Source organism: Salvelinus fontinalis, chromosome 20 (genome assembly GCF_029448725.1).
Source record: "Salvelinus fontinalis isolate EN_2023a chromosome 20, ASM2944872v1, whole genome shotgun sequence".
NCBI lineage: Eukaryota > Metazoa > Chordata > Actinopteri > Salmoniformes > Salmonidae > Salvelinus > Salvelinus fontinalis.
The window spans coordinates 18,552,715-18,574,297 of record NC_074684.1 but is presented as its reverse complement, the minus strand read 5'-3'; the positions used below and the strand labels follow the sequence as shown (position 1 = coordinate 18,574,297).

Sequence of the window (21,583 nt, the reverse complement as noted above, 5' to 3'; positions counted from 1 at the left end):
GATAGGGGACATAGAGAGTCAAAGGATGCAGAAAGGGAGGAGAGGAGGGTTGAGGAGGCAGAATCAGGAGATAGGTTGGAGAAGGTTTGGGCAGAGGGAAGAGATGATAGGATGGAAGAGGAGAGAGTAGCGGGGGAGAGAGAGCGAAGGTTGGGACGGCGCGATACCATCCGAGTAGGGGCAGTGTGGGAAGTGTTGGACGAGAGCGAGAGGGAAAAGGATACAAGGTAGTGGTCGGAGACTTGGAGGGGAGTTGCAATGAGGTTAGTGGAAGAACAGCATCTAGTAAAGATGAGGTCAAGCGTATTGCCTGCCTTGTGAGTAGGGGGGGAAGGTGAGAGGGTGAGGTCAAAAGAGGAGAGGAGTGGAAAGAAGGAGGCAGAGAGGAATGAGTCAAAGGTAGACATGGGGAGGTTAAAGTCACCCAGAACTGTGAGAGGTGAGCCGTCCTCAGGAAAGGAGCTTATCAAGGCATCAAGCTCATTGATGAACTCTCCAAGGGAACCTGGAGGGCGATAAATGATAAGGATGTTAAGCTTGAAAGGGCTGGTAACTGTGACAGCATGGAATTCAAAGGAGGCGATAGACAGATGGGTAAGGGGAGAAAGAGAGAATGACCACTTGGGAGAGATGAGGATCCCGGTGCCACCACCCCGCTGACCAGAAGCTCTCGGGGTGTGCGAGAACACGTGGGCAGACGAAGAGAGAGCAGTAGGAGTAGCAGTGTTATCTGTGGTGAGCCATGTTTCCGTCAGTGCCAAGAAGTCGAGGGACTGGAGGGAGGCATAGGCTGAGATGAGCTCTGCCTTGTTGGCCGCGGATCGGCAGTTCCAGAGGCTACCGGAGACCTGGAACTCCACGTGGGTCGTGCGGGCTGGGACCACCAGGTTAGGGTGGGCGCGGCCACGCGGTGTGAGGCGTTTGTATGGTCTGTGCAGAGAGGAGAGAACAGGGATAGACAGACACATATTTGGCAGGCTACAGAAGAGGCTACGCTAAAGCAAAGGAGATTAGAATGACAAGTGGGCTACACGTCTCGAATGTTCAGAAAGTTAAGCTTACGTAGCAAAAAATCAATAAAATTACAAATCTTATTGACTAAAATGATATAGTACTGCTGGCTGGTGAAGTAGCCTGGCTAGCAGTAGCTGCGTTGTTGAAAGTGAAGCTGGCTAGGTGACCTCGACAGTTTCTCTAAATTTCTCTAAACTACACAATTATCATGGATACAAGGACAGCAAAGACAACTAGCTAACACTACGCTAATCAAGTCGTTCCGTTGTAATGTAAGTTTCTACAGTGCTGCTATTCGGTAGAAGTTGGCTAGCTAGCAGTGTTAGCTAGCAGTGTTGGCTAGGTAGGAGGACAGCAGCGCGGCAGGCGAAACTAGCTGGCTAGCTAACCGATAATTACTCAAAGTTACACAATTATCTTAGATACAAAGCTAGCAAAGAAAACTATGTAGCTAGCTAACACTACACAAAACAAGTCGTTCCGTTGTATTGTAATCGTTTCTACAATGCTCTTCGGTGGCAAGCTGGCTAGCTAGCAGTGATGGCTACGTTGCGTTAATTTCGAACGAAAATAGCTCGCTAGCGAACCTCAATAACGACGCAATTATGTTTGATAAAAGACGGCTATGTAGCTAGCTAAGATCAAACAAATCAAACCGTTGTACTGTAATGAAAATGAAAATCAGACCGTTGTACTATAATGAAATGTAATGAAAAGTTATACTACTATTCGGTAGACGGTGGACGTTTGCTAGCTGCTGGGCAGATAGCAGTGGACAACGAGACGACGAAATACGATAATTACGCAGTTATCTTTGATACACAGACGGCTATGTAGCTGCAGAGCGAATGCAAATGCGACCGCTCGCCCCAAACCGGATGTCGGAATAGCATGAAGTGAATAGACTGGACAGGAGTCAGACCTTGGTTGACTGATTGATTGATTGGATGGGAGTCTGACCTTATCATAGGAGACATCGTCAAACATCATCCCATGTCTAAGCAAGAAGAGTCATCCCCAATGAGGCTGGATCTTACCAACCACCAAATGATGAGCCTGTAAACGTTCTCATCCCAGAAAGCAGCAGTAGCAGCAGAGACTTTGCAGATGTCAGCAGAACATCACTTAACTCTAAGACCAGAGACTTGATTCCTAATGGCTTTCATTCACACCATCAGCCAGACATGTCAGCCAGGAGTAGGTGGTGAGGATCCAAATGAAATTAGGACTTTTGGCACACAAAAAAAGACAAAAGTCAAGAACAGCATCATTTTAGAGATTCAAATGTAAAATGAGTCAAAGGAGATGCAATAAATCAAGTCCAGAGAATGTATTTGAATGGACTTGTGTTTGAAGGGGCTCATCTTTTTTTTTTACAACCGTTGGCATGTCACTGGCAAGGCATCATAGGCTAATTCAATTTGGCTTCAGACTTTATCATATTTTATCTAGAATGTGGGCAATGTCAAAACAGAAGCAGGGCCAATTAGTGAAACAAGACTAACCAGCTATTTTCGTCCGCCGCGCCGCGCCACCGTTCTCCTACCTAGTCAACAACTGCTAGCCAGCTAGCCAACTTCTACCGAATAGCTGCACTGTAGAAACTAATAATACATTACAACGGAACGATTTGATTAGTGTAGTGTTAGCTAGATACATTGTTGTCTTTGCTGTCTTTGTATCTAAGATAATTGTGTAGTTTAGAGTAATTATCGAGGTTATCGAGGTTACCTAGCCAGTTATCGAGGTTACCTAGCCAGCTACACTTTCAAACAAAGTCAACAACGCAGCCACTGCTAGCTAGCCTACTTCACCAGCCAGCAGTACTGTATCATTTTAATCATTTTAGTCAATAAGAGTTTTGCAACGTAAGCTTAACTCTCTGAACATTCGAGACGTGTAGTCCACTTGTCATTTCAATCTCCTTTGCATTAGCGTAGCCTCTTCTGTAGCCTGTCAACTATGTGTCTGTCTATCCCTGTTCTCTCCTCTCTGCACAGACCATACAAATGCTTCACACCGCGTGGCCGCTGCCACTCTAATCTGGTGGTCCCAGCGCGCACGACCCACGTGGAGTTCCAGGTCTCCGGCAGCCTCTGGAACTTCCGATCTGCGGCCAACAAGGCAGAGTTCATCTCAGCCTATGCTTCCCTCCAGTCCCTCGACTTCTTGGCACTGACGGAAACATGGATTACCACAGATAACACTGCTACTCCTACTGCTCTCTCCTCGTCTGCTCACGTGTTCTCGCACACCCCGAGAGCTTCTGGTCAGTGGGGTGGTGCCACTGGGATCCTCATCTCTCCCAAGTGGACATTCTCTCTTTCTCCCCTTACCCATCTGTCTATCGCCTCCTTTGAATTCCATGCTGTCACAGTTACCAGCCCTTTCAAGCTTAACATCCTTATCATTTATCGCCCTCCAGGTTCCCTTGGAGAGTTCATCAATGAGCTTGACGCCTTGATAAGTTCCTTTCCTGAGGATGGCTCACCTCTCACAGTTCTGGGTGACTTTAACCTCCCCACGTCTACCTTTGACTCATTCCTCTCTGCCTCCTTCTTTCCACTCCTCTCCTCTTTTGACCTCACCCTCTCACCTTTCCCCCCCTACTCACAAGGCAGGCAATACGCTTGACCTCATCTTTACTAGATGCTGTTCTTCCACTAATCTCATTGCAACTCCCCTCCAAGTCTCCGACCACTACCTTGTATCCTTTTCCCTCTCGCTCTCATCCAACACTTCCCACTCTGCCCCTACTCGGATGGTATCGCGCCGTCCCAACCTTCGCTCTCTCTCCCCCGCTACTCTCTCCTCTTCCATCCTATCATCTCTTCCCTCTGCTCAAACCTTCTCAGACCTATCTCCTGATTCTGCCTCCTCAAGCCTCCTCTCCTCCCTTTCTGCATCCTTTGATTCTCTATGTCCCCTATCCTCCAGGCCGGCTCGGTCCTCCCCTCCTGCTCCGTGGCTCGGCGACTCATTGCGAGCTCACAGAACAGGGCTCCGGGCAGCCGAGCGGAAATGAGGGAAAACTCGCCTCCCTGCGGACCTGGCATCCTTTCACTCCCTCCTCTCTACATTTTCCTCTTCTGTCTCTGCTGCTAAAGCCACTTTGTACCACTCTAAATTCCAAGCATCTGCCTCTAACCCTAGGAAGCTCCTTGCCACCTTCTCCTCCCTCCTGAATCCCCCCCCCCCTCCTCCCTCTCTGCGGATGACTTCGTCAACCATTTTGAAAAGAAGGTCGACGACATCCGATCCTCGTTTGCTAAGTCAAACGACACCGCTGGTTCTGCTCACACTGCCCTACCCTGTGCTTTGACCTCTTTCTCCCCTCTCTCTCCAGATGAAATCTCGCATCTTGTGACGGCCGGCCGCCCAACAACCTGCCCGCTTGACCCTATCCCCTCCTCTCTTCTCCAGACCATTTCCGGAGACCTTCTCCCTTACCTCACCTCGCTCATCAACTCATCCTTGACCGCTGGCTACGTCCCTTCCGTCTTCAAGAGAGCGAGAGTTGCACCCCTTCTGAAAAAACCTACACTCGATTCCTCCGATGTCAACAACTACAGACCAGTATCCCTTCTTTCTTTTCTCTCCAAAACTCTTGAACGTGCCGTCCTTGGCCAGCTCTCCTGCTATCTCTCTCAGAATGACCTTCTTGATCCAAATCAGTCAGGTTTCAAGACTAGTCATTCAACTGAGACTGCTCTTCTCTGTGTCACGGAGGCGCTCCGCACTGCTAAAGCTAACTCTCTCTCCTCTGCTCTCATCCTTCTAGACCTATCGGCTGCCTTTGATACTGTGAACCATCAGATCCTCCTCTCCACCCTCTCCGAGTTGGGCATCTCCGGCGCGGCCCACGCTTGGATTGCGTCCTACCTGACAGGTCGCTCCTACCAGGTGGCGTGGCGAGAATCTGTCTCCGCACCACGTGCTCTCACCACTGGTGTCCTCCAGGGCTCTGTTCTAGGCCCTCTCCTATTCTCGCTATACACCAAGTCACTTGGCTCTGTCATATCCTCACATGGTCTCTCCTATCATTGCTATGCAGACGACACACAATTAATCTTCTCCTTTCCCCCTTCTGATAACCAGGTGGCGAATCGCATCTCTGCATGTCTGGCAGACATATCAGTGTGGATGACGGATCACCACCTCAAGCTGAACCTCGGCAAGACGGAGCTGCTCTTCCTCCCGGGGAAGGACTGCCCGTTCCATGATCTCGCCATCACGGTTGACAACTCCATTGTGTCCTCCTCCCAGAGTGCAAAGAATCTTGGCGTGATCCTGGACAACACCCTGTCGTTCTCAACTAACATCAAGGCGGTGACCCGTTCCTGTAGGTTCATGCTCTACAACATTCGCAGAGTACGACCCTGCCTCACACAGGAAGCGGCGCAGGTCCTAATCCAGGCACTTGTCATCTCCCGTCTGGATTACTGCAACTCGCTGTTGGCTGGGCTCCCTGCCTGTGCCATTAAACCCCTACAACTCATCCAGAACGCCGCAGCCCGTCTGGTGTTCAACCTTCCCAAGTTCTCTCACGTCACCCCGCTCCTCCGCTCTCTCCACTGGCTTCCAGTTGAAGCTCGCATCCGCTACAAGACCATGGTGCTTGCCTACGGAGCTGTGAGGGGAACGGCACCTCCGTACCTTCAGGCTCTGATCAGGCCCTACACCCAAACAAGGGCACTGCGTTCATCCACCTCTGGCCTGCTCGCCTCCCTACCTCTGAGGAAGTACAGTTCCCGCTCAGCCCAGTCTAAACTGTTCGCTGCTCTGGCACCCCAATGGTGGAACAAACTCCCTCACGACGCCAGGTCAGCGGAGTCAATCACCACCTTCCGGAGACACCTGAAACCCCACCTCTTTAAGGAATACCTAGGATAGGATAAAGTAATCCTTCTAACCCCCCCCCCCCCCTTAAAGGATTTAGATGCACTATTGTAAAGTGGTTGTTCCACTGGATATCATAAGGTGAATGCACCAATTTGTACGTCGCTCTGGATAAGAGCGTCTGCTAAATGACTTAAATGTAAATGTAACCACTTGATATTCACTACATCTAATTCAATGGTCTTCACAGCAGCAGTTTGTGTGCTTGAGAATGTCTGTTTATAGCACTAATGTTGCCATTATATAAGGCAACCAAAATAATACAGACATCAGAGAGCTGCTTCTATGCCTATAAGGAATTCCAAATTCAATGTCCTTAAACTCTGACTTAGTTTCAGTCTAAAGAAAAAGATTGATGTGCAATATTGGGAACAGACTTGAGGAATTGTGTAGAATATTAAAAACACGAATACATGTTGAGAGAAGTTGTCTGTCAGGGACTGACTCCAATGATTCCTCATCTAAAGGCAGAGATGGCTGTTCTTATCAATGAGCAGTTCACACTCCCAAGGTTCTGCGCCCTGGGTTCACCTTCATTCCTCTCCAGGGGCCTCATTTATCAAAGGTGCGTGCACACAAAAAAAGTGTGCCTATCTCTAAGCAAATCTCAAACCATGTGTGCACACAACTTCTAAAAGGTTGATCAACTGTATTGCAAGCAAATACGCTTATTGTTCGTTTGAGGGAAATGGGAGGTGTTTGAGCCACACCTCTACAGAAATGTGATCAAATTTGCCATTGTGCTTTCTTTTAAGAACTATTAAGGCCCAATTACATCTCCAAATCATACAGCAAATTAGGGCGCTTTTCTTAGCATAAAATATGAATGGTGTGCGTTTTCCGGGCGGGGTTGCATCGTTCACGACTGCACAAATAGAATAGGGCTGTGATTTATCAATGAAGACATGCGTAAATGTTGCAAATCCCAGAATCTCCATGTACCCCAGAATTGAGTATGAAATTGACACACGGTTGATAAATGAGGCCCCAAGTGAAAAAGATACATTTTCTCTGATCATCTCTCCGTGCTTCTATATCTGCATCGCTTGCCGTTTGGGGTTTTAGGCTTGGTTTCTGTACAGCACTTTGTGACATCGGGTGATGTAAGAAGGGCTTCATAAATACATTTGATTGATTCTCTGTCCACCAGTGTGCCTTCATCTCTGAGAGGTACTGTTCATACAATCCCTGGAACTCATTCAATGTAATGGGACATTATTACAGAGAGCTGAACAGGTACAGTGTGTCTTTAATTGCAGGTCTATTATTGCGTTACATGCGGTACAATAGCTGTGACGGACATAGCCTTCATTTTCAATACTAACATTATTTGATTTTATTAGGATCTCCTTTAGCCCAAGGGCTAGTCTTCCAATAGTACTTAAGAAATGTAAAAAAAAAACATCCAGAAATTAGAAAAACAAAAGCAAAGTAAAAGCACAAAGATCCACATTCCTATTACGGGTTACACCCCCCAGCCGTGTGCATATATGAATTGAAATACAACATAGCATACAGTATTACAATAACCTTAGACCGACTCTAGTTGTTCAAGATATTTTATGAATGAATCTCTTAAAACAACTATTTGGTAATTTAAAAAAAACTTTCTGCTAAGGAGTTCCAGGACTTCACTGCTCTGAAACTAAAAGCTATTTTACCCTATTCTAATTTGGGTTTTGGTGGTCTTGGTTCTGCTCCATGTGTTTACGTCTTTGACCATATCCATATAGTGGTTGGTCTACCAGTGGTGAATTTCATGAAAAAGGCTCTTACATTACTCCAGACGACAGAGCAGTAATTCATTTGACAATGGATGATTTTTTAAATTTAACCAGGCAAGTCAGTTAAGAACAAATTCTTATTTACAATGACGGCCTACCCCGGGCCAATGGTACTCACAATCACGGCCGGTTGTGAACCAGGGTCTGTTGTGACGCCTCAAGCACATGCAGTGCCTCAGACCGCTGCTCCACTCGGGAGCCCGATGATGGCTTGTAAGATTTATTTGAGAATTTGCTCTGGCATATATTTTGCAATCCTTCTTACTGAGATTACAGTAAGTGCCGATGATTTTGTTGCAGAGCTGTGAAATGCGTGATGACAAAGAGACTGTTGTCTAACAGTACACTTAACAGCCTAGTCTATAAAACCTCTTCTATGGTGTCCCACCAGCTGCAAGGAGGGTAATTTCTTCCTTCTCTTTGTATATATTAATACTTCCCTGGTAAGTACTTTGCATTCATTTGTGCCAATTATCAAACCCAATAGTACTGTATGTGTATGACATAATTAAGATATATATATTTTTATATTTCAGTATTTTTCCTCAGCAGCACTGTTTGAAAGGAATTTATCAACATTTATAAAAATCATTCAAATCTAAAAATGTCTATTTTCATATCTTCAACCAATGTAAAAATAACACCAAAAAGTTAAAATGTGTAAACATCTTGATGCAGTAGCCTAGATCTACACACTAGAGTCAGGCCACTGCAAAGCTCCAAATTCATCAATAATGTCTTTGAAATGAAAGTTCATCATCTACCAGTGTCAGTACCTTTCCAACATTTCCTGGGGATATGAGATCATAAGAGACAAAAGCCATAGTGAGCTTGTGTACAATTGGTGTTTGGCTGCTGGTGAGCGGTATGGATGGATTTATGGGTCTCTCCAGGTCTTTGACCCCCAGTTCTGTCCAAGGCGCTAACCCCTGAGACCCTAACATCCAGTCTCAGGGGCAGAGGCGGAAGCAGGCCAGTATGGGCAGGTGGTCGGAGGAGTTGTGCTCATTGGGCAGCCCGTTGACGGCCTCCAGGTCTGTCTGTCCCACCAGGGCCAGTCTGGCCAGCAGCTGCAGCCCTTGTCTTGGCAATGGACCCTCTGGGAGGAAGACAACAGACATGGCTAAAGGGATACTTAGCATGATAGCAGATACCCATAGACTTCCAGTCATCGTGCTAACACTAGTTAGTTTTGTAAGCTAATGCTAACTAACTTCCTTCATACTGGAGACATAAAAATGGAATCCACTAGTTCATCTGACGATGGGGAAGTAGATAAAGTAAAGGGCCTCTTTGACAAAATCCCCAAGTATCCCTTTAATTCCCTGAGTTTTTCCAGATGCGATCTTGATCAGGGAAAATGTAGTCATAGTTCCATAATGCTGCCTGGAAGTCTCACTCCACAGCCCACTGCACTGCAGCATCTACAGAAGTCACATTGCAGGACCGATCTTATTATAAACAATATTGATTATCAGATGCCACCCTGCTCCAAGATCCGTGTAACAATCAATCAACAAATTCTATGTGTTGTATATAGTGTGTGTGATATGTGGTATACTGTGTGTACCTGGCTGAGTGGAAATATCTCCAGTTCCTGCAGAGTAGAAGATGTAGTCCACAGTGATGGCTGTCCTGGAGTGACAGGTGGTGATCTCAGGCCTGCTGTCCTCTGTCAGGTAGTGGGAGTAAGCTGACGTCAGCCTCAGACTGTGCTCTATACTGGGTCTGGACATGGGGAGGGGGAGAGACACTGTCACACAGGGCACTGGCGTCACTTCAACTGCTAATTAAGACAGACAGTTGCTGTTTGATGTTCGGACTACACTTGACAAACAACAAATCATCCAGAGAGACTTGTCACTTCTCCCTATGAGCAGTTCCACTTGCTTCAAATTAACATTGTAGGGGAATGATGTAGCTAACTGCTGTCTCCTCCATTCTCCAAGGCATGAGAGCGAGAGAAGGGGGGGAGAGACAGAGGTGAAAAAATAAATAAATCAGCCTCGGCTGTCAGATGTGCAGACGCCAGTCAAAACAGATTACAGTGCTGTTGAGCAGCAGAGACTCAACTGTTTGAAAAGCATTAATATTGAAGGCTGTTAGTCAGAGGAACTCCTGGTGTAGCACCTCTGACAGGATCAGATCTCTTACAGTTACGTGACAGAATTAAGAACTAACTGACTGTAAAACAGCAGAGACTGGAGAGATCAAACTGTCTCAACTAAATGATTATTTAACCCTGAAATCCAACCGGAGCCAACTGACCTGTTCATAGCTGCCATAGGTTGTGCTGCAAAGTCCTGCACAGACAGGTTGGTGATTCCCCCGTCAACACCTGGGAGGAAAGAAGAGTATTAACGTCATATGCAGATCAGAAGAAAGAAAGGTGCATTTCCTCAGTGTTGGTAACAGCCAGAGGCTCTTCACTGAGCCAGTGTGGTGGATGGACTGTGATAGGTCACCTGTAGGGGCAGTCGCATACTGACACTGCTGGGTGACACCCAGGCTAAGGGGCCAAATGGGCACGGTCAGGATCCGCTGGCCTCTGGGATTCTCCTCCTGCCCTGACACCTGCACACACACTGTTGCTTTAAGATAGTGTCACACCGTTCTGTCTAGCGCAGTAAATCAACTTGCTGTACACTAATGTGGTTATTTGGTGGTAAGCATAAAAATCACACCGAACGGGCATTCAACCCAGGTTGAAAATGAATGAGAAATACTAGAGCATGATGACTGACAGAGAAGAGCTCAACATTTCAAAGCAGCTCACATTTTACAGCAGCTCTCTCTGAACATTATGTTCCCTCTGCAGTAATCAGCTTCAGCCACAGAGCTTATTATCTCACTGCAGAAAGTGACAGAAAGAGGCTGGGTGTGTAGATGATGGCTCTCACCTTGCCTATGGGAATACCGTCGTACTCCAGCCTGCTCTCCCTAACAAAGCTGTACAGGGGAGACCAGGGCACAGAGTTAAAGTCCCCACAGAGCACGATGGGACAGGAGCTGCCATCAGGGAGGCGGGACACTGTACTGATCTCTGCCAGCAGCATGGCCAACTGGGCCAGCTTAATGTCCCCGCGCCGGGGGTTGTACAGGAGGTGTGTATTGGCCACACAAACGCAGTCCTCTGGCCTGGAGGAACCCATGGGGCGCAGTAACAGCACCAGGCCCACGTTATCCCGGTCTAGCAGGGGGATACCCCGGCGGAAGTACTCCACTGGGTGACTGGACAGCAGGGAGAAGCGGTCCTTCTTATAGACCACGGCACAGCCGTCAGGCTTCCTGCCTGTCCTCCTCTTGTACTCACACTGGTAACCTGGGGAAAGAAATGGGAAATAAAATCACTATATCAAAGACAATAGGACACATTTCTCAAACTATGATGAAAAATGTAGATTTCAATGTTTTTTAATTATTGAAAGAGGAAATATGTTTTGGAATACCTGAAGCGCTCGTGCTATTTTCTTCAGGAAAACCAAGTGGTTTGAGAAAATATTAATTATCTACGCATGTGGCTCCCTCTAGTGGTCATTTTATATATCACTTGCAGTTTGCGTTGTATTATTTTGACAGGCTTTCAAATTTCTATAGGCAGAGCTACAGCTCAAAAGAATAGACTTAGTAAACAAAACAATATGGGCAACACCGAGTACAAAACAGCAAGGGACCAACAGGGGGCATTACCTAATGCTTCTAGAGAGGGTTTGATCTGTTTTTCATAGTGGTCCTCTTGAACCTCCTGCAGACACATTATCTATAGAGACAAAGTTTGACTTCATTCCACAGTACACATCTAACATTAAAACAATCAGTGTCATCACTACTTTGACTTGCTCTAAGGGATACAGACTTAAACTAGTCAAAACAGGGCCCCTATGTTGTGTTTTCTGTTCCTTCTGATGATAATCAATGTTGGTAAATCTGAACCGATCACAAGCTAATAAATCATGTAAATGGTGGGAGATACTTTCTTGTACCATCAGTAATGATTCATAAACCATTCACTTACATCTGCGTTGTGCTCTTTGAGCTCTTTCAGGATGTTGGAGAGCCTGTGATTCCAGTTGAGGATGGAGGAGCTACAGTGTTTGTACAGGTAGTTATTGTCATGTAGTAGGTCCTGGGAGAGGATGTTATATGACATCACAGAGAACTCAAAGGGTGGTTCTCGCCTCCCACCACCAGACTGGGGTCTGGACTTATAGCAGTGTGAAAAGTCCTCCCATTGTCTCTTCAGCTCTGGAAAGGCACAAACAAAAACAATACGGTTAGAAAGTTAAGGACACTGCTTGACAGGGCCCATATTGGACTAAACCTAATCCACCTCAGGTTCATTCCAGATCAAAGAATAATGGTGTTCTCAAGAAAAGCGGCAGTTTTTGAAACTGAAGTATTACCCAATGCCTGTCTTGGTGGACTTGTCCCAGGAGGCGGTGGGTTCCCGTCTTTGAACCAGTAGTTGGGGCTGGTTGTGGCACTGCGAGCCTGTCTTGGTGCGTACTCTCGTTTGGGGGAGCCCTTGGATCTATCCCCTGGAGCCCTCTCCTCTGAACTCCTCCTCCGCTTGTATGGAGGCTCCTTGTCTGAACGCTCCATCAGTCCAAGGTAGAAGTGTCGATGAGGAAAGCCGTGAAAAGGAAACCCTGGTGGGAGGTGTTGTTTGGACTGTAGTCTTGCCCAGTTGGTGTTGTGGGTATCTTGAGGTTGGAAGGCCCCTGAGAGGTGCCTGGTGGGATGGGAGAGTTGAGGTGAAGGGGGCACACCCGGCCGACATGGATAACTGGGGAAATGTACGTTCCTCCAGCCGCCCAATGGGGCCTGAGTTGGGGGCAACCAGTGAGAGCCAAACGCGGTCAGGTGTCGAGAAAACATGGGTTGACTGCGGGAGAGAAATTATATGCACTCAGATCAAGCAAGCAGCAACGCATAGCTGGGGGGGATGCGTTCTCTTTACAAAAGCATATCCTGTATTCAATAGCACAAGGATTTGCATAGGCTAACGAACTACCTGTGTTAGTGATTATGACCACCAACCATATTAGCTGGCTAAGCTAGGTAACTAGCTAGCATAATCACAATAGCTAGCTGTTTAGTTGTCTGAAATGAACGTTACAACTTACTTTCGGTCAGCGTTTGGATAGACATGGTTTAGGTTTTGATGTCGAGACATTGAATATTATCTGCAAACATCAGTGTTTTTCTACAACACAGCGAACAAGTGTTTCTGCCCAAAACAGATCTGAATCTAGTCCTTCAGCGAATTTCAGTTAGCCATTTTCGTGTCCTCAAATTATGACGTGTGTAAACATGACACAAAAATAAAGCGCTCCGTTTATTGTCATGGGATATGTAGTGTTTTCCATCATGAATCTCCAACCCAACATAATAAAATGTACCGGAAAAAACTACATCTACCATTATGTTCCAATACGATGCAGACAAAAATGTCATAACGGAGGACATCGAAAACTCCACAAATGTCACTTTCAAATTGTAAAGAATTCAGTAGACTATACAATTGTATTATTGGACAGATTTCAGAGCAAATAATCGTAATTGATTAGCAAAATATGCTCGACAAAGACTAGTTTATTTAGAAAATGTCTTACCCAAATAAAAATGGCACTAGATAGCTATTGCTAACATTACACCGGCCGGTATATCTGATAGCGTGACATAACATACCTGCGAATGATCGTTTACCCATAGAAGTTAGCCAGGCATTTTCCTTTGAGTGAGTGGTTATTATGCTATTTATTCTCAAATCCTTCCCTTTAAGCCGTGTTGCGGTCAACACCTCTTGACGTTCGTCTCTCTTTGTAAATACATTGATATGCGGTACATTGTGGTCTATTGCTCACTGGGCTGATGTGTCGCTGCACCGCACTGGAAGATGATGGTAATGCTGCTGGAACTAGTAGCATCATACAATATTTAAGTAGTTGAATAATTGAAGAACATTTATACTAATTATACTGAAACTGTAATTCATCAGGTAAGTGGCCATTCCACCTTCACCATTATAAAATGTTATTAATATTTTTACATAGTTTACATGAATTGATTTATTTATTTTTTATTTAACCTTTATTTAACCAGGTAGGCAAGTTGAGAACAAGTTCTCATTTACAATTGCGACCTGGCCAAGATAAAGCAAAGCAGTTCGACACGTACAACAACACAGAGTTACACATGGAGTGAAACAAACATACAGTCAATAATACAGTAGAAAAATAAGTCTAAATACAATGTGAGCAAATGAGGTGAGATAAGGGAGGTAAAGGCAAAAAAAGGCCATGGTGGCGAAGTAAATACAATATAGCAAGTAAAACATTGGAATGGTAGATTTGCAGTGGAAGAATGTGCAAAGTAGAAATAGAAATAATGGGGTGCAAAGGAGCAAAATAAATAAATAAATACAGTAGGGGAAGAGGTAGTTATTTGGGCTAAATTATAGATGGGCTATGTACAGGTGGAGTAATATGTGAGCTGCTCTGACAGCTGGTGCTTAAAGCTAGTGAGGGAGATAAGTGTTTCCAGTTTCAGAGATTTTTGTAGTTCGTTCCAGTCATTGGCAGCAGAGAACTGGAAGGAGAGGTGGCCAAAGGAGGATATTGGTTTTGGGGGTGACCAGAGAGATATATCTGTTGGAGCGTGTGCTACAGGTGGGTGCTGCTATGGTGACCAGCGAGCTGAAATAAGGGGAGACTTTACCTAGCAGGGTCTTGTAGATGACCTGGAGCCAGTGGGTTTGGCAACGAGTATGACGCGAGGGCCAGCCAACGAGAGCGTACAGGTCGCAATGGTGGGTAGTATATGGGGCTTTGGTGACAAAACGGATGGCACTGTGATAGACTGCATCCAATTTATTGAGTAGGGTATTGCAGGCTATTTTGTAACTGACATCGCCGAAGTCGAGGATTGGTAGGATGGTTCGTTTTACGAGGGTATGTTTGGCAGCATGAGTGAAGGATGCTTTGTTGCAAAATAGGAAGCCAATTCTAGATTTAACTTTGGATTGGAGATGTTTGATGTGAGTCTGGAAGGAGAGTTTACAGTCTAACCAGACACCTAGGTATTTGTAGTTGTCCACATATTCTAAGTCAGAACTGTCCAGAGTAGTGATGCCGGACGGGCGGGCAGGTGCAGGCAGCGATCGGTTGAATAGCATGCATTTAGTTTTACTTGTATTTAAGAGCAGTTGGAGGCCACGGAGTGTGGCATTGAAGCTCGTCTGGAGGGTTGTTAACACAGTGTCCAAAGAAGGGCCAGAAGTATACAGAATGGTGTCGTCTGCGTAGAGGTGGATCAGAGACTCACCAGCAGCAAGAGCGACATCATTGATGTATACAGAGAAGAGAGTCGGCCCAAAAATTTGACCCTGTGGCACCCCCATAGAGACTGCCAGAGGCCCGGACAACAGGCCCTCCGATTTGACACACTGAACTCTATCAGAGAAGTAGTTGGTGAACCAGGCGAGGCAATCATTTGAGAAACCAAGGCTATCGAGTCTGCCGATGAGGATGTGGTGATTGACAGAGTCGAAAGCCTTGGCCAGGTCAATGAATACGGCTGCACAGTATTGTTTCTTATCGGTGGCGGTTAAGATATCGTTTAGGACCTTGAGCGTGGCTGAGGTGCACCCATGACCAGCTCTGAAACCAGATTGCATAGCGGAGAAGGGGCGGTGGGATTCGAAATGGTTGGTAATCTGTTTGTTGACTTGGCTTTCGAAGACCTTAAAAAGGCAGAGTAGGATAGATATATGTCTGTAGCAGTTTGGGTCAAGAGTGTCCCCCCCTTTAAAGAGGGGATTGACCGCAGCTGCTTTCCAATCTTTGGGAATCTCAGACGACACGAAAGAGAGGTTGAACAGGCTAGTAATAGGGGTTGCAACAATTTTGGCAGATAGTTTTAGAAAGAAAGGGTCCAGATTGTCTAGCCCGGCTGATTTGTTAGGGGTCCAGATTTTGCAGCTCTTTCAGAACATCAGCTGACTGGATTTGGGGGAAGGAGAAATGGGGAAGGCTTGGGCGAGTTGCTGTGGGGGGTGCAGTGCTGTTGACCGGGGTAGGGGTAGCCAGGTGGAAAGCATGGCCATCTGTAGAAAAATACTTATTGAAATTTTCAATTATAGTGGATTTATCGGTGGTGACAGAGTTTCCTAACCTCAGTGCAGTGGGAAGCTGGGAGGAGGTTTTCTTATTCTCCATGGACTTTACAGTGTCCCAGAACTTTTTTGAGTTTGTGTTGCAGGAAGCATATTTCTGTTTGAAAAAGCTAGCCTTGGCTTTTCTAACTGCCTGTGTATAGAGGTTTCTAACTTCCCTGAAAAGTTGCATATCACGGGGGCTGTTCGATGCTAATGCAGAACGCCATAGGATGTTTTTGTGTTGGTTAAGGGCAGTCAGGTCTGGAGAGAATCAAGGGCTATATCTGTTCCTGGTTCTAAATTTCTTGAATGGGGCATGCTTATTTAAGATTGTGAGGAAGGCATTTAAAAAAAAATAACCAGGCATCCTCTACTGACGGGATGAGGTCAATATCCTTCCAGGATACCCGGGCCAGGTCGATTAGAAAGGCCTGCTCGCTGAAGTGTTTCAGGGAGCGTTTGACAGTGACGAGTGGAGGTCGTTTGACCGCTGACCCATTACGGATGCAGGAAATGAGGCAGTGATCGCTGAGATCTTGGTTGAAAACAGCAGAGGTGTATTTAGAGGGCAAGTTGGTTCGGATGATATCTATGAGGGTGCCCGTGTTTACGGCTTTGGGGTGGTACCTGGTAGGTTCATTGATAGTTTGTGTGAGATTGAGGGCATCAAGCTTAGATTGTAGGATGGCCGGGGTTTTATGTATGTCCCAGTTTAGGTCACCTAGCAGCACGAGCTCTGAAGATAGATGGGGGGCAATCAGTTCACATATGGTGTCCAGAGCACAGCTGGAGGCAGAGGGTGGTCTATAGCAGGCGGCAATGGTGAGAGATTTGTTTTTAGAGAGGAGATTTTTAAAAGTAGAAGTTCAAATTGTTTGGGTACAGACCTGGATAGTAGGACAGAACTCTGCAGGCTATCTCTGCAGTGGATTGCAACACCGCCCCCTTTGGTCGTTCTATCTTGTCTGAAAATGTTGTAGTTAGGGATGGAGATTTCAGAGTTTTTGGTGGTCTTCCTAAGCCAGGATTCAGACATGGCTAGGACATCCGGGTTAGCAGAGTGTGCTAAAGCAGTGAATAAAACAAACTTAGGGAGGAGGCTTCTAATGTTAACATGCATGAAACCAAGGCTATTACTGTTACAGAAGTCATCAAAAGAGAGCGCCTGGGGAATTGGAGTGGAGCTAGGCACTGCAGGGCCTGGATTCACCTCTACATCACCAGAGGAGGAGTATATAAGGGTACGGCTAAAAGCTATGAGAATTGGTCGTCTAGGACGTCTGGAACAGAGAGTAAAAGGAGCAGGTTTCTGGGGTTGATAAAATAGCTTCAAGGTATAATGTACAGACAAAGGTATGGTAGGATGTGAATACAGTGGAGGTAAACCTAGGCATTGAGTGATGATGAGAGAGATATTGTCTCTAGAAACATAATTGAAACCAGGTGATGTCATCGCATGTGTGGGTGGTGGAACCGAAAGGTTGGATAAGGTATAATGAGCAGGGCTAGAGGCTCTACAGTGAAATAAGCCAATAAACACTAACCAGAACAGCAATGGACAAGGCATATTGACATTAAGGAGAGGCATGCTTAGCCGAGTGATCATAAGGGTCCAGTGAGTAGTGAGGTTGGTTGGGGTCACGGCGATTCAGACAGCTAGCCGGGCCATGGGTAGCAAGCTGGCAGAGGATCTGTTTTTAGCCATCTCGTGCGTTTCCGTCGATAGATTAGTGGGGTTCCGTGTGGTAGAGGGGACCACTCCAATTGGTATCACTGACGAACACAAAAATAATAACAGAAATGTTCTGTATTTCTTTTATTTCCAGTTTTGACATCGCAGCACTGGCTATTACAGTCTGTGTGTGTGTCTCTGTGTGTTTTCAGGATCATAGACATTTTGTGTAAAGATCATCTCCATTTCAATTAAAAAGAAATGGGAATCATTAAATGTTTTTCACAAATCCTAAATTAGGATATAAAAATATTGTCATTTGACATGTGCATTCAATTTGCTGTCACAAATTCCACCATAGCTGCAAACCATCCCATATTAGATCACCATTGAAATGTCATTACAAAGACAGGATTTCTACATTTGAAGCAGCAGTTAGAAAAATAGTTGTGAGTGACAGACCACATGTGTTTCAATGACAACAGCAATGAAAAATTGTGTCCCCTGTATTTCCATTTACAGTATATTAGCCCAAAATACATGACTTCAGCCCTGCTGAGCAGTGGTGTAAAGTACTTAAGTAAAAATACTTTAAAGTACTACTTAAGTCGTTTTCTGGGGTATCTGTACTTTACTATTTATATTTTTGACAACTTTTACTTTGACTTCACTACATTCATAAAGAAAATAATGTACTTTTTACTCCATACATTTTCACTGACACCCAAAAGTACTTGTTACATTTCGAATGCTTAGCAGGACAGGAAATTGTCAAGAGAACATCCCTACTGCCTCTGATCTGAGTGTTGGAGTGTGACCCTGGCTATCCTTAAATATTGTATTATTATTTTTAAACAGTGCCATCTGGTTTGCTTTAATATAAGGAATGTGCAATGATTTATACTTTTACTTGTGATACTTAAGCATATTTTAGCAATTACATTTACTTTTGATACTTACGTACATTTAAAACCTAATACTTTTAGACTTTTACTCAAGTAGTATTTTACTGGGTGACTTTCACTTTTATTTGAGTCATTTTCTATTAATGTATCTTTACTTTTACTGAAGTATGAAAATGTAGTACTTTTTCCACCACTGCTGCTGAGTGTCTTGTTGAGCAATTGAATGTGCTGACGTCAGTCCAAGTCCATGCGATCTTATAAAGACTAATCTCAGTGACCGAAAATACCCTTTACGCCGGTGTCCACCTCCTCCATCTCTATCTCTTTCTAAAAGCTCTTGGCTATAGTAAGCACTGCAGTAGGTCGTGAGTGCTCATAGTGTAGTCCTCCTCTACAGGAAGGCTTGTGTTGTGGATGGATCATGAGAAGGGCATCTCCCATCTCTGGGTGTAGGCTGTCAGTTCACAGGGGCTGATCACCAGCATCTTGCTGCTCTCGATGCCTTCCAGGGCCATTTCACTGTCCAGGCAGAAGTGGGAGACCAGGTGCTCCAGGTGGGTGCCTGACTTCTGCCATCGCTGGAACACAACACAAAGATCTAGAACTATACTGTACACAGAGACAGGCATTCTAATGTAATGAAACTATTATTGTCCATTAATTGTTTCTGAACGCCATCGGTTCAAATAAATACTTTAAAGAAAAGGAGTTTGGGCAACTATTGTCCAATATTGACCCTGTAATGTCGACTTCTTATTTAGCTAATGATCTTTATTGCATGTCATGTGCATGGCACTGTTAAAGTATGGGATGCCATTATCTATCGTTGCTACTTCCCACTATTCACCACTAGATGTCCCTCTTCACTTAATTCCTCCCGAGTCACAATAATCGTTCAGAGCTGGGAATTAGGCTACTCTTTGCTCAGAATTGCTGATACCGTAGAACTAATTAGCATATAAACAAAACTACAGGATATTAACAAACATGCAAGGAATTTGTCATTGTCTCACGCATCCATCACTGGTTAGATAACTGACAGGCAAAGTCTGTTGCCAGGACCAGTGGGGCATATCAGGATCATGTATTCCTCCTCAGTGGTAGAAAACAATACATTGAATATGTGACACAGAGATACAGCTGTCTTTGTTCCACTGTATTTAGACTCAGTGAACAGAAACAAGCGCTGTTCCATTGTACCCCTGATCAAAGCAGCAAAGACTCAAATTGCCATGACACATTTTTTCCTTTTTTTATGAAGCAAAGGGAGACTACACTTTTTAATTAAAAAAGAAAATAATTCAAACTAAATCAATTAGTATTCAGTGCCTGTGGTGCCTTGAAGTCATTGTTCTTGTTACTGGCTGTTGAAGCACAATTGATAGTAAAGCACATTCGTGGGATGCTGAGAGCCTCTCTGCTGTAGCCTGCAGTGGCCTGAGGGAACACATGAGCACGGTTGTAATTATCTATCTTCATTGCACAGTTTCCGTCTTGTGTGCCAGGGGTGGAACATGCTGCTCTGAGAGCCTTCTTAGCAGGAGGAAGTAGTTTATACCTGAGCAACTTCTGATAACGTGAGGGCTGGGGCTACTGTTAACAGAGCACTGTTAATATACTGAACAAAAAAAGAAACACAACATGTAAAGTGTTGGTTTCATGAGCTGAAATAAAAGATCCCAGAAATTTTCCATATGCACAAAAAGCTTATTTCTGTCCAATTTTGTGCACAAATTTGTTTATATCCCTGTTAGTGAGCATTTCTCCTTTGCCAAGATTACCCGTCCACCTGACAGGTGTGGCATATCAAGAAGCTGATTAAACAGCATGACCATTACAAAGGTTCACTTTATGCTGGGGACAACAAAAGTACACTCTAACATTTGCGGTTTTGTCACACAACACAATGCAACAGATGTCTCAAGTTTTGTGGGAATTGGCATACTGACTGCAGGAATGTCCAACTCAATGTTAATTTCTATACCATAAGCTGTTTTAGAGAATTTGGCAGTACATCCTACCGGCCTCACAACTGCAGACCACATGTAACCACGCTATCCAAGGACCTCCACGTCCGGCTTATTCGTCTGCGGGATCGTCTGACGAGTTTTTCTGTCTGTAATAAAGCCCATTTGTGGGGAAAAACTCATTCTGATTGGCTGGGCCTGGCTTCCCAGTCAGTGAGCCTAGCTCCCAAGTGGGTGGGTCTGTGTTCTCCCAGGCCCACCCATTGCTGCACCCCTGCCCAGTCATGTGAAATCCATAGATTAGGGCCTAATGAATTTATTTCAATTGACTGATTTCCTTATATGAATTGAAATTGTTGCATGATACGTTTATATATTTTTCTGTATAAAGTCTACCTGCAGATATAGAGCTCTAGAATGTAGCACTGCCTTATCTATCTATGCAACACTCACTTGACTCTGACGGAGCTGTGTATAATGTTTTAAGCATTCTATGTATCATCTAATTCCCTCTCACGATCCCAGACACTAATCATTATCGCCACATATTCATGATTCATCTGTCCCTGCAGTCTCGACCCAAACAACAATGTTAACACATTTTACAGTCATACATGCTGCTCAAAACACCCTCCAACTCATAAACAGTATCTGCAGACATTCTGCACAAACCAACTTCTCTGTTTCTTGTTTTGTTTTCCTTATTGTTTACCATGAATGTCATAAAGCATGTATGATCTTTTCAGACAGGCTCAAACCATGTAAACAGCATCGCTAGCGTACTGTTAGATAAGCCGAAATATACTGAGGACCTTGCCTCTGTCTTAAGGTGCAGCAGCAGGCTGGTGATACAGCCAGAACTCAGAGCTCTAAGGTACACTCTGCTGGGGCCTCTACACTGTGTGAAAGCCTAAGTGAAAGTTGATTTATGGCTTTCAGAAGTGTCTTTGCTCGTTTACGGCAGGGGGCTGCGGTGGCAGTGGCGGGCCAGCATGGTGTGGCATGCTGGGTGTTCAGGAGAGGACGGCGCCCTCTGGGCTCTTACTTGTTTCCCGTCGCTGATGTTGCAGGGCATGAGCATGACCTGGGAGGCAGGGAAGGTGGTGGAGAGAGAGAGGCAGTGCTGCTGCTGACGGATCTGCTGCCCGTGGGTGTAAATCCACTCCTGAGGATAGAGATACACT

At 45.2% G+C, this 21,583-nt stretch overlaps 2 protein-coding genes across 4 annotated transcripts in view; both read right to left on the bottom strand.

Moving 5' to 3' along the window:
- Nucleotides 1-7,142: 7,142 nt before the first annotated feature.
- angel2 (angel homolog 2 (Drosophila)) lies at nucleotides 7,143-13,670 on the bottom strand. 3 transcript variants are annotated; one of them, XM_055872691.1, is made up of 9 exons: nucleotides 13,389-13,670; nucleotides 12,101-12,582; nucleotides 11,713-11,942; nucleotides 11,388-11,457; nucleotides 10,598-11,019; nucleotides 10,163-10,271; nucleotides 9,966-10,035; nucleotides 9,268-9,425; nucleotides 7,143-8,796 (listed from the first exon to the last, which is right to left on the bottom strand). In XM_055872691.1, exons 2-9 carry the CDS (start codon nucleotides 12,573-12,575, stop codon nucleotides 8,648-8,650), a joined length of 1,683 nt encoding a protein of 560 aa, XP_055728666.1. In that variant the 5' UTR covers nucleotides 12,576-12,582; nucleotides 13,389-13,670; the 3' UTR covers nucleotides 7,143-8,647. The 3 variants fall into 3 exon arrangements, with proteins under 3 accessions (XP_055728666.1, XP_055728664.1, XP_055728667.1); XM_055872689.1 differs by lacking the exon at nucleotides 13,389-13,670 and adding an exon at nucleotides 12,824-13,351; XM_055872692.1 differs by lacking the exons at nucleotides 7,143-8,796; nucleotides 13,389-13,670 and adding exons at nucleotides 8,803-9,121; nucleotides 12,824-13,355.
- Nucleotides 13,671-13,753: 83 nt separating this feature from the next.
- The window catches only part of galnt14 (UDP-N-acetyl-alpha-D-galactosamine:polypeptide N-acetylgalactosaminyltransferase 14 (GalNAc-T14)), a 129,245-nt gene continuing 121,415 nt past the window's right edge, over nucleotides 13,754-21,583 (bottom strand). The window contains exons 14-15 of the mRNA XM_055872693.1: nucleotides 21,445-21,564; nucleotides 13,754-19,010 (exon numbers count right to left, since the gene is read on the bottom strand). Of these exons, the coding sequence (XP_055728668.1) occupies nucleotides 18,852-19,010; nucleotides 21,445-21,564 (279 nt within the window). The 3' untranslated portion in view covers nucleotides 13,754-18,851. The remainder of the gene's footprint in view (nucleotides 19,011-21,444; nucleotides 21,565-21,583) is intronic.